At 40.5% G+C, this 12,581-nt stretch overlaps 1 protein-coding gene across 1 annotated transcript in view; it reads right to left on the bottom strand.

Annotated features, from left to right (window-relative positions):
• Positions 1-3,310: 3,310 nt before the first annotated feature.
• Positions 3,311-12,581, bottom strand: part of BMP5 (bone morphogenetic protein 5) — a 95,392-nt gene continuing 86,121 nt past the window's right edge. Inside the window, exon 7 of the mRNA XM_060235184.1 lies at positions 3,311-5,051. Coding sequence (XP_060091167.1) covers positions 4,902-5,051 — 150 coding nt within the window. The 3' untranslated portion in view covers positions 3,311-4,901. The remainder of the gene's footprint in view (positions 5,052-12,581) is intronic.

A 12,581-nucleotide genomic window follows, 5' to 3' on the forward strand; every position in this document is an offset into this window, starting at 1 on the left:
GCTCAAACACCTTGCCAAGCAGCTTTTTACCTGCACAGTAAGTACTTGGCATTAAAGGACCATGCCCAGGTCATTCCTTGGTCTTTTCTTGGTCACCAAAGAAGGCAGCATGTATCTTCCAGGATCTGTCAGATCTTTAAAGTGACCTCCTTGTTGAGCACTCATGGTTTGCCCCCCGTGCCAGTACAGTCAAATGTGTTATTTATATGACTGAGAATGTGTACATTGCTTGTAAATATATGTACACATAAATTTACCCTGATCGAAGCCCTTACTCCCTATCCATCACCATGCTATAATGAAGCCAGCTGCAGAAATGCTGAAATAATAGCTTCATGATGGATAGGACTGGTGCTTCAATGAGGAAATTACTTGTATGAATAGTGCATGTGAAGCCTTGGGTTGAAGAAGGTATAAATACCAAAACAGATCCTCTTCATTTGTGCTTCTAACCATGTCAGAGTAAACAAAAGAAGACATCCACGATGGATTTTTTGGCAACTCATGTTGTTCTTTAGATAGAAGAAATTATGGATGCAAAATAATGGACTGATAAATGAGCTGAGGGAGCTTATTGTTTATTATACATTACTCCTAGATACATGATACTTTGTGATAATGTAGGAGTGATTTACTAATGGGAGTTTCTGCAATAATAGAGTGGTGACACTTTGCTCTAAGCCACACAATTTTTATTTCATCACCTGTTATATGTAAAAACTGTGGTTCTTATATTTAGACACCCCCCTCCCTTAGGAGAGGCAGGGGTCCCTTGCTGCTAGGCCCCACCTCCCTGTCACCTATCAGCTGACTGGCAGGGGGAATTTACCTTTTAAAAGAGGGAGGACATCCAACATGCAGCAACATCTGTATGCCATTGCCCCTGTGACCCGGAAGTGACATCATCACATCTGAACTAATAGGGGCAATGCTCTGGTGTTTGTGCAAAAACTCTATGGTAGAAACCAAATTTATCATAAAGTTTTTGCCCAAAAACCAGACTGTTGCTCCAATGTCCTGGACATGATGACATCAATTCTGGGTCATATGGACAGTGACATAGACATGTCACTGTATGTTGTTTGGGTCTCCCTGCCGCTTCTGGTACTTCCCCCTCATTCCACACCAGTTGCCAGGAGGGACCTGGCAACCCTACAGAATCAACACACTTGCAAAGCTCCAACTCTTGTTCTCCAGAACCAGGCTGAAGGCTACTCAGGAAGACCTTTCTTGTTGCTGCACCTGGAGTCAGAACAAAAATGTATAAAGCAGATTGCAATTAAACCAACAAAATAATAAAATCAACTGGTCTATTCTGGAGTACATTCCATAGGATTGAGGGCACTCCAAAACAATATAGGTCTATATATTTTTTTCTAAAAGGCCTGTAATGAAGGCACACGTGTATCTCATGCAGAGAGGTCTCTACAGTAGAGTGATAGGAGGCTGTTCCTTGGGTCCCATGTAACCCTAAACCTTTGAAAAAGCAGGCTTCTGCAGCAAGATCTTTGGACACACACTGCATACAGTGAGCTAGGATGTATGGGGCTGGAGGTTCTTCATACTGGAAAAAGGGAAAGAAAATCTTGGTGGCAATCAAGTTGACTTCATTATTTCATCAAACAAAAAGTTTCATAATAATTGTTCCTGCTAAACATCTGACTAATATATTCGAATCCAGGCGGTAAAAAAACAAACTGTTGAGAGAAAGTTCAGAATACAAATGTATCATAAATGCATAGTGAGTCTGTGCTTCATGGAGTAACATAGGCAAGAGGAGCAAGATGGAAGAAAAAAGAAAATCTACACTCTGGGAGTTGGCCATAAAATCGTACATTAGCCATTGGTGACTCAACCATCTAGCTAATCTATTTGTACTAAAGGTGGAAGTTTACATTTTGTTTATTTTTCTTTTGAATGAAAAGGTTACTAATTTGACAGAGGTTTTCGCCCTTTCCATGAGGTTACAATGGAGCTACTGAAAGCTAATGAGAGCCCCTCTTTGCTTTGCTATGTCAAGCATTCCACACCAAGAGTCTCCAAGGCAGGCAGTTTTATTCCACTTGGACGAATCAGAAGCTTCCATCATGGCTATAAAATGGTGGGATTTGAGCTAAATTGATTCATGCCAGATAGGATGTGTCTTTCAAAGTGCTACTAGCTCCACAACCATGCGCTACAGTTTCTATAATACACATTTCATTAGTTTCTTTGGGAATGTCATTAGGAATCCACTGTGGTTCCCAAGGAGTCTGAAAGCTTAAACAACTTAAACTAGATCAAGACAACTCTCTGAAGACTTTCTGCATCGAAATATAATGTTCTTGGCCATTTACTTGCAAGAAAACGTTATGCCAGTAGTTTTCAAATTGACAGGAACCTGGAAAGAGTTTTTATTAGCTACTAGGAAAAGAGATATGCTTGCGTGCATGTTCAACAAAAACTGCTGAGGTGTGTAGCAATACAGGCCATCAGAGAATGTGGAAATACTGGTGCCAGTTTGTTTTTCTTTCAAGCAGAAGCAGTGATAGCAATCAAATTGAGCGTTCTTCCCCCGCCCCCCCCCGCCCCAACTTTTCCCATGTAGATTTTCAATGATGGTATGCTTTTAATGGTTTAGAATAATGATGCTGCTGAAGCTGATCATTCCTAGGGTCACAATGAATTTTGACAACTTGCAATGCTTGCTTCTACTCCTAGGCAAACAAAAACATCTAGAAGTTCTTTTCTGGTTCAGATTATACATAGCTGAGGAGACACCATTGCCCCCTCACCCATTTCTTTACTTCTTCCCACTTTATGTTCAGCTTTTCACCCTTTTCCCTCCTCTTTCCCACCCATATGATAGAAGCATGGAAAGAGAGAAGAGTCTCTTCTTTTAGGATCCCTAGGATTTCAGGGCTATGTTTCCTAGGGTTCCTGAGACCCTGTTGAAGAAGTGTATAAATTTGAGGAGACAGGAGCCGTAAAAGCATTCCTGCTTCTTATGTGATTGTTGCCATTCCATCCACACCCACAGCCAGGTAAGTGAGTTTACACCTGGTTGGCTGACTGGGAGCTGGATTTGGAAAGGCCACTTGCCTCAGAAGAAGTGCCAATTAAGTTCTTAAATTCAGGACTGGGCTTCTAAAAAAAAAAAAGCCCTATTGTTTTGCACTTTGAAGGGTGTGAAGTAACAGATGATCAAGATCCAAGAATCTGAACAATTCAGAAATCTAGAAAACAATAACTGCAATAATAGGCTATTTGTATTCAGATTAAAGTGAAGCTGAAGCTTTCCTAGAATATGAAACAGAAACAAAAGGCAAGCTAATATTACACATTTATTAGATTAAAATATATAATTATATTTCAACAGGCTGTTTCAAAGAATAATACAATCTTCAATTACATACACTCAAAATGGTACACCTTATTCAAAAATATATTAATTAATGTACCAAAAATACATTTTCAAACTTTATTTAAAATAAATTCAGTTCCAAACATCACAATTTCCCCTCTATCTAAATTACAAACAAATCCAACTTTCCCTTATAAATGTGTCTCAAATTCATTTTAACTTTAATTATTCTGACTGCTCTCAAAATATTAATTAATAGGATATATTACAGTACACGAATTGCTGTTTCACCATGGTTTTGTGAACAGTAGTTTGAGGTTTTTAAAAAACCTGCAATATTATTTTTTTTCCTTTGCTGAAACCCTAGCAGAAGTTAGGGACATCAACAGATTGAACAAAAAATTTTAAAATGTAACAATTTTTCTGATGGTATTGAAAAGTAAATGATTTTTTCCCTGAAACTCCTTACAAGCTGACCATGTTATTCTGCTACAGACTACATCTCCTTCCCACACAGCCATCCACAGCCATCCACACACATCCACACATGTCTTATTAAATAATGCTTGACTAAGAGATTACATGATCCAAGAACTAAATAAATGAACATTCTTCTTAACTTAAATAACACTCTGAATGCTTGAGGATATCTCAGATTGCTCTGCTTATTCTCCATTTCATTACTCTAACTTAAGAAAGGACTAGGAGCCTGGCTCATAACTTTATTTTGGTCTATCAAGACAAACAGATCACTTGCAGTAGCGTTACAGATAACAGACCAACGGCATTCACTTGAGGTAAGAAGGTTGTACTATATTCCCCACCCCCACCAAACTGTTAAATTGCAAAATTATGGGCACAGCAACAGACTGCTTCCACAGAACTCCCAAAGATTTCGGCCTCCAGCAGAACAGGCAATCCGCAAGCAAAGTAACCTGGCTCCTACTGTTACACCAATTCTGCTAAAGAAAACAGCTCTACCAATTATGTGCAATCTTTCAGCCTCTAGGTTTGAAACTACCATTTATTTATTTAAACACAGTTCAACATTTTACTTTATCTAATGGAGTAGAACTTCTAAAAGGAGAATTGTGTTTAGCTAAGCATTTTTTTAGCCCTTTCTCAGTGCCTTTTCTAAATAAATAGTCCGCCAGAGTTTTCATTGGCACAATGTAGCCAAATGTATTCAATTTCCTTTAACAATATAAAACAGTCACTGGAGTTCTGGGGTTTCTAAAAAAGAGAGAACTATACAAAGCTTTTATTTTTTTTTTTAAAAAAATGAAATAAGTCTGTATGATTAACTGAAGATCTGCCTTCAATATTCTATTATACAATAAGAGAAACCAATATAATAGACTGTTAGAAATGCCATCCATATAAAAAAGAAACTATATACCTTTAAATAAATAAAAGCTACTATGTACATAACACTATACATCAAATGAGAAGTGACACAAACTGAAATATGTTTTCCTAAGGAAAGGTGATATCTTGCCTCTTACTGTTGCTCAGTAAATCTCTGGTCCTCTGATATCTTCTGTTTTGCAAACGGATTCTAGTGGCAACCACACGATCGCACCACCATGTTTCTGTACTTTTTCAAAATGACATTTGAACTGTCATCAAAATAGAGTACGGAGATGGCATTCAGTTTTGTAGGGGCACAACACGGCTTAGGAACATGGTCAGGAAACATTAAATGGACCTGGAAGACCAAGGAAAAAGAGGAAAGTCAATAAAGGAAGCTAGGGATGGCATACTCATTGGACAACCTGCCTGGGACTGGGAGAGGTCTAGGTTCAAATATCCATTCTGCTATGAAGCTCACTGGTCCTGTTTCTCACTACTTGCTGTTTTGAGACCATCTCTCTCCATCTATGCCCCACAGAGCCTTGCAATCTGCAAACTAACATCTACTGGTAGTCCCTGGCACAAAACATGTCCACTTAGCCTCAACCAGGGCCAGGGCATTTTCTGCCCTGGCCCCAGCACTCCCAACTGAAATCAGGGCCCTGTGTGACTTTTTACAGTTCTGCAGGGCCTATAGAAAAGCTATTGCTCTGAGCCTTTAGTTGAGGTGGTGGATGTCTCCACCATCTCAGCCTCCCCTGCCCATAGTAAGCTTACAGATGCTTACTATTCTGCTAACATCTAACAGGAAGCATATTGGATATTCCCAGCCTCCCACAAGGGGTGGGTTTCCCCCCAATTTTGAGGCCTCCAACCCGCCACCATGAAACTGGCTGGTGGGGGGAACTCTGCCCCCAAAAAGTGCTGGCATGCTGCAATGTGCCCGGTGTGATGTCACCAGGAAATGACATTATTGTGCTGAGCATGTCACAGGGGGATGCTCTAGAATTTGGAAAAAAACTCTATGATAATCACAGAGGTTTTTCCATAGTGCTAGAGTGCCCCCCCTATGATCTGCCCAGTGTGATAATGTCACTTTTGGGTGACATCATTGCATCGGGCATGTTTTGCACATGTGAAGAAGATTGCCCTCTGGGAGCCACACAACTCTAGTATTGGACTGCTCTGGAGCACTGTGCATTTCTCCGCTGCCATCTTGTTTTTATTTAACTTTTTAATTATATATTTATTGTATTTTATTTATGTTATAAGCCGCCCTGAGTGCACCATGGGATAGGTTGGGATATAAGTATAATAAATAAATACTAGTCTATATTGCAGGTAAGTTGTGGGGATGAAATGGAGAAGAAAACTATTGTACGCTCTTTAGAGAAAGGGTGAGTTTTAAAATCTGCTAGATAAATTAAGGTTTTGGTTGCAGGGACAATAATGTTGGCCTTCCATATTTTTCCTATTTACATTTACATAAGCAAGCTGCAGAAAAAATATTCACTACTTTTGATAGTTTAGTAGAAAAACTATATAAAGGTTTTACAAATAAATAGTAAAAAACCCGTGAATCTAGTTCTTCGGTCAAGCAACTGTAGGTGTGATAAATACTGAAGCTGGGTCAGGAGAGCTGGGTTCAGACTCTCTAATGCCACCATTGAACAAACTTGCCTTGGGAAAGTCATTGCCTTGTAGCCTAATTGATTTCGTAGATCTAGTGCAAGACCAAAATGTGACATGTACTTGGCTCTAAATAAAGTGGAAGAAAGACTGAGTACAATTATAGGTTTGGATCCTGCTAAAATGTTCATCAATGGACTGCAGTCTCCTTACCTCATCCATCCTCCTGTAACCCAAAATACTTCCCGAAATGCTGCTCTTGAGGAAGGGGCTCTACCCCAGGAACAGCATGAGGGAGAATCAGAGGGCTGCAGCTGAAGGGAAAATCAGTAAAAAGCTGCCCTCTGTTCTATCAGCAGAAATTCTCCATGGGATCCAACCCACTATAAACAGTCTTTTGGATTTTTACTGTAGTAATAGTCATTTAACACATTTCTTTTATTCTGTTGTTTCTCAAAGTAGTTCAGGTTGACATATTCAACTACTCAAAGTAGTTCAGGTTGATTCTCCACTCCCTCATTTTATCCACACAGCAACACTCCATGGCAGATTAACTTGAGATAAAATTACTGGCCCAAGATTGCCCAAGAAGTGTTAATGGTTGAATATGGAGTTGAACATCACAGTGACTCCAAACAGGACCTAGTACCACAATCTAGCACCCACCATCTGTTTTATATAATTCCACATAAGCATCCAGTTTGCCTCTCTTCCAGTTGTACCCCACCATCATATAGTTGCTAACTCCATATTGGGAAATTCCTGGAGATTTTGGGGTAGAGCCTGGGTAACGGGGTTTGGGGAAGGTGTAATGCCATTGCAGGGTATAATGCCATAGAATCCACTGCCCAAACAAAGCATCCATTTTCTTCAGGGGGACTACAGTTGCCAGCCTTCAGGTGGGGTCCTGGGGATCTCCCAGAATTACAGCTCATCTCCAGACTACAGAGATCAGTTCTGGAGAAAATGGATGCTTTGGAGGGTGGCCTTTATAACTCATTGAAGTCCCTGCTCTCCCCAGGCTCCACCCCCCAAATCTCCAGGAATTTCCCAACCTGGAGCTGGCAACCCTACTCCTTGCCAATGGACAGGGACTACCTGGCAACCCTAAAGAGGACTAGTCTCTGTTGTCTGGAGATCAACTGTAATTCCAGGAGATCTCTTGGCCCCACCTGATGGTCAACTCTTCACTACCATGTTCCCTTAAGCTATAAAAATGTGGTATGGGTTTTTCTATGTGAAACATGGAGAAAGACAATGAATTTTCCCAGACATCCTTTCTTACATCTTGATTTCTCTACTGTCTGGTCATTACTTTCTTTTACCTTACAGCTTATTAGAGCATATCCTTGTGCAGGAGACCAAACCAAAAAAAATGTGATGTCTTATAAGTAAGTGCACAGTATTCATGCAACATTTGGTATTGGCTTCACTAAGAGAGGAATAAAACCATAACACATCTGTACAGCTTTCTCCTTGAAAGAAGCAGGAGTGAAATGGTCTTGGAGAACCATAAGGAAGGCAATACTGAACATCTTCCTGAAATGAATGGGAAAGGTAGTGGAAACATTTGGAAAAGTGGGGGGGAGTACAAGGTCTTTGTACTTGTGAGCAGGTTAAAAATAATATTCCACACATGTTGGGTGAGTTGAAAAGTGAGGAGGCCGTAGAGGAGGGAGTTGTAATAGAAAGGACAAAAGATTATTAAAGCTTGTATTTAACAGGGGGGGGGGGGGAACTTAAGCAGTAATAAGTTTCATTTGTTTGGTAAGACTGTTAAAATCTGTTATAGCCATCTGCCCAGCAGTGATATAAGACTGCAGCCTTTGCCAGAGAACATAGAAGAACAGGCAATCGGGAAACAGCTTTTATATAACTGCAACCATGAAGAGATCATTGACTGTGAAGCAAACTTTTTTGAAATGAACAATCGTAAATCCTAAAAATGCCGTTTAGTAAAAATTCAAATTAACTGACCTCACAGAGCTCCAGTGAAAGGGAAATTGGGGAAGCTATGCACACCACCCTTTGCTCCTTGGAGAAAGGGTGGGGTGAAAAATCAATAAATAACTGTACACCTTACAGCATATTCCACTAGCCATGCTTTTCAGAAATAAGGCCCTTTGTATTCACTCTGGCTTTTTCCGGGAAAGTGTTCCTACCCTTTCAGCTATATCTGAGAAGTTCTGTTATATTGTAAACTGACCATAGGAACTGGGGCAAGGGCTTCTGTTTCCTAAATCTAAACTTTTTTTCCCACTAATGGCTACTTTAAGCAACTCCACTGGGATCCATGCTGCCAGAAGTCTCGGTTTTTACAAATTTAAAAAATAAAATTGAATTATTTTAAGCATTTCCTAAATGCTACAATTTCAGCTAATCTTATAATTCCAGAGACCTGATCATGAAGGAAATGATTGTATTTTATAGGTGCTTGGCATGTAAAAAACAGAATCAGAAAGGAGAGTAGGAAAGAAATGTGGCAAATGTTGAAGAGCTATGAATGAATCTATTAAAGATTATCACTGGAAATATATATTTTTCTATTGATCACATTTTTATCCTGTCCTTATTCCAAGGTGCTCTGGGTTAGGGTATCTGGTTCCAAACTTGTGAGATTGGTTAGTCTTCCCAGGTCCAGTCATACCAGAGTGACTTCCTATTCACGTTTACCATTTAGTCCTATGATTGATTTAACACTTGCCCAGTTGACTATTTACCATCACAACTCTTAGCAATTTCACAGTACACTGGCGCACATTTTAAGGAGCCTCTTGCAAGAATTGAGCTACCATTTTGGTTTCACTAACAACAGGCAGCCATAAATGGTGGCAAAATTCTCATGAGAAAAAGGAATCCCCTGAGAATTTGGGAACTGGTATGTGTGTCTTGTTGCACGGTTTTTAAAGAAGGCTGGTGGAGCAAGAAGGTAAAAAGGATAATTATCCAGCTCCTTTGTTTAGTGGTTCTCTGATCAAGAAAAGATGGGCTGAGTTATGAGCTACACTAAAGCACTGCCACAGCAACTTCTAGTTTATGGCAAATACTGGATATACCCAACACTGTCAACATACCATGTTGGTTGTGTGAACTGGCTCTAAGATTCTAAATCTGAAAGGAAGAAGAAATTATAAAGAAAACAGATTGAAGACTGTTGGAAGGTAGCATGGTACCAAGTGTATAAAGCAAGGATGAACAAATGGTAGCATGTCATAATGGTCAGAGTGCTGGATGAGGACCTAGGAGAACCCCTGTTCAAACCTCCACTTTTTCATGGCAACTCACTGAGTGACTTTTGACCAATAATTCTTTCTCAACCTAATCTACTTGATAGGATTATTGGAAAAATAAAAACAGAAGAGGGAAGAATGTTGGTGAAAACTGCTTTGGGTTTCCATTAGAAACAAAAGCAGAGTTTAAATATCTCAATAAATACTAAATATGATTATCAGAGAGAAAAAGCTGAATTAGGCTGAAAATATTTGCTTGCATAAAGTCTAGGGAAATTAACAACAAAAAAACCCCTGAAGCTTTGTTGGGTTTTTTTAATGCAAAGATTTTATTTATTTATTTTTGCCATAAGGGACTCTGTTTTATTTATTTCATGGCAAGTGTTCTGCATAAAATTAAGCATACATAGATCCATAACATATGCCACTGGAAACATCTGTTTGCTAGAATCCCCAAGGCCATCTCTCATGCAGCACTCAGGCATAGGAACACAGTCTTGTTGTAATGAGCCAGCCCAGTTTAGAGATTCCCCAAGGCTGGTCTTTTTTTGAGTATCACCAAGGAAAGGACATAAGAGAAGCCATGTTGGATCAGGCCAATGGCTCATCCAGTCCAACACTCTGTGTCACACAGTGGCCAAAACACCAGGTGTCATCAGGGGATCCAGCAGTGGGGCCAGGACACTAAAAGTCCTCCCACTGTGCCCCGCCAAGCACCAAGAATACAGAGCATCACTGCCCCAGACAGAGAGTTCCAACAATACGTTGCGGCTCATAGCCACTGATGGACCTCTGCTCCATATGTTTATCCAGTCCCCTCTTGAAGCTGTCTATGCTTGTAACTGCCACCATCTCCTGTGGCTGTGAATTCATGTGTTAATCACCCTTTGGGTGAACAAGAACTTCCTTTTATCCATTCTAACCCGACTGCTCAGCAATTTCATTGAGTTCATACAAGTTCTTGTATTGTGAAAAAGAGAGAAAAGTACTTCTTTCTCTACCTTCATTATCCCATGCATAATCTTGTAAACCTCTATCATGTTATCCCTTAGTCAACGTTTCTCCAAGCTAAAGAGCCCCAAGTGCTTTCACCTTTCTTCATAGGAAAAGTATTCCAACTCTTTAATCATTCTAGTAGCCCTTTTCTGGACTTTTTCCAGTGCTTTTTTGAGGTGTGGTGACCAGAATTGTACACAGTATTCCAAATTAGGTTGCGCCATCGATTTATACAGGGGCATTATGATACTGACTGATTTGTTTTCAATTCCCTTCCTAATAATCCCCAGCATAGTGTTGGCTCTTTCCCTGTTTCCCTATATAAATCCTTTTATGTCATTCCCAGGGTTCCCTGTCCCTCAGAAGCAGCATATTGTGGAGATCAGGAGGGGAATGCAGAGGGATGAGAAAGGCAGGAAAGTTCCACCCCACTGGTAGTAGCAGCTCCTCCCTTACAGCACCATCACTGGCATTCCACATGTTGTGAGCTCGTCAACATCACACATATGAAGCTGCCTTATACTAAGTCGGACCATCAGTCTATCAAGGTTGGTATTGTCTACTCAGACTGCAGGCAGCAGCTCTCCAGGGTCTCAGGCAGAGGTCTTTCATTGTCACCTAGTACCTTGAACATTTTAACGAGATGCGGGGATCAAACCCAGGACCTTTTGCATGCAAAACAGATGCTCTGCCACTGAGCCTGAGCTACTTCTGAATCCAGACTTATTTATTTACTTATAACATTTTTTATGCTGCCTTTCTACCCAATCAGGGTCCACAAGGCAGCAAACATTAAAAAAAATAAAATAAACCAGAGGTATCAAACATACAGCCCAGGCCATCTAGGCCTGTTATCTGACTCAAGAGCAAAGAAGTGGGTGGTTGCAGCAGCAAGAGCAGTGAAAAAACCCACATTAAGTTGGCTGGATGAAGAGTCCATCCTTCCCTTGCTCTCTCAGTTGGACCAGACTGAGCACATGCAGCTGCCATCCCATACCATACCATACCAAACCTTTAATGGCATAATAGATTCAGATAAAAATACACAGAATATAAAAATTTAAACATTGGAGATAAAATCAAAATAAAACCGAGCTTACAGATACATTCAAACATGGTCAGAATTAAATTTAAGGATGTCAGCCAGAAATTTTGCCACAGCCTCACTAACCACCCCCTCAGTATCACTCAATAAATAATAACAGGGTGGCAGAATAGACAAATCTGGAGAAAAAGAAAGCTTGCCAAATAAATCTTTACGGAGGTTATGGTAAAAAGAACAATCAAGCAATATATGCTGGATTGAGTCAGGGGTATTCGCTCCACAGGAGCAAAGTCTGTCGGCTAAAGGGACTCGCTGATATCTCCCTTGTAAAACTTTGGAGGGAAACGCGTTTAGTCTGGCCAACATAAATGCCCTGCGATGACTTGGAGTGGTTAGGTCTGATAGATAATTGGGCATTTTGCCACAAAAAGCATAAAGACCTAAGGAAGCTGGAGAGCAAGTATAAGGGAGAGTTGGCCGTAATTTCGTTTCCTCCAATTCCCACAGTCTCAGTTTAATACATCTGAAGATATATGACTCTTCAGAGGTAGAAAAATCATCTACCTCTAACCCCAATTGATTGAGTTTAGACAGAAGCACTGCTGTCCAGGACGAAATATATGGGTCTCTTTTCATACAATCAAGAAGGCTGTTGGGATCTGTTCTAAAATGAATTTTGAGCCAGAATTTAAACACTGCAATCCAGGCTTTTGTCTCCACCAAAGACTGACCCACTTCAGAGCAGAGAGCAAAGTAGGACACACTGCCATCCTCTTTTCTCCTGTCAGAGGCGGTGGGGGGGGGGTGTTTCATCCTCCCCATCAGTGTGTGTGTGTTCACTGGGCTTCCCCCTTTGCTTCAGCAGCAGAAGCCTTTGGCACTATTGCCACCACCTTCTTCTCTGCCCTCCTTGCTTGCTCTTTCTCTGCCAGAATGCCAGAGAAGTGGCCCTTTGGGAGGAGGAGGGAGGGAGAAAGTCATTATG

Source organism: Heteronotia binoei, chromosome 1, assembly GCF_032191835.1.
Source record: "Heteronotia binoei isolate CCM8104 ecotype False Entrance Well chromosome 1, APGP_CSIRO_Hbin_v1, whole genome shotgun sequence".
NCBI classification, from domain to species: Eukaryota; Metazoa; Chordata; class Lepidosauria; order Squamata; family Gekkonidae; genus Heteronotia; species Heteronotia binoei.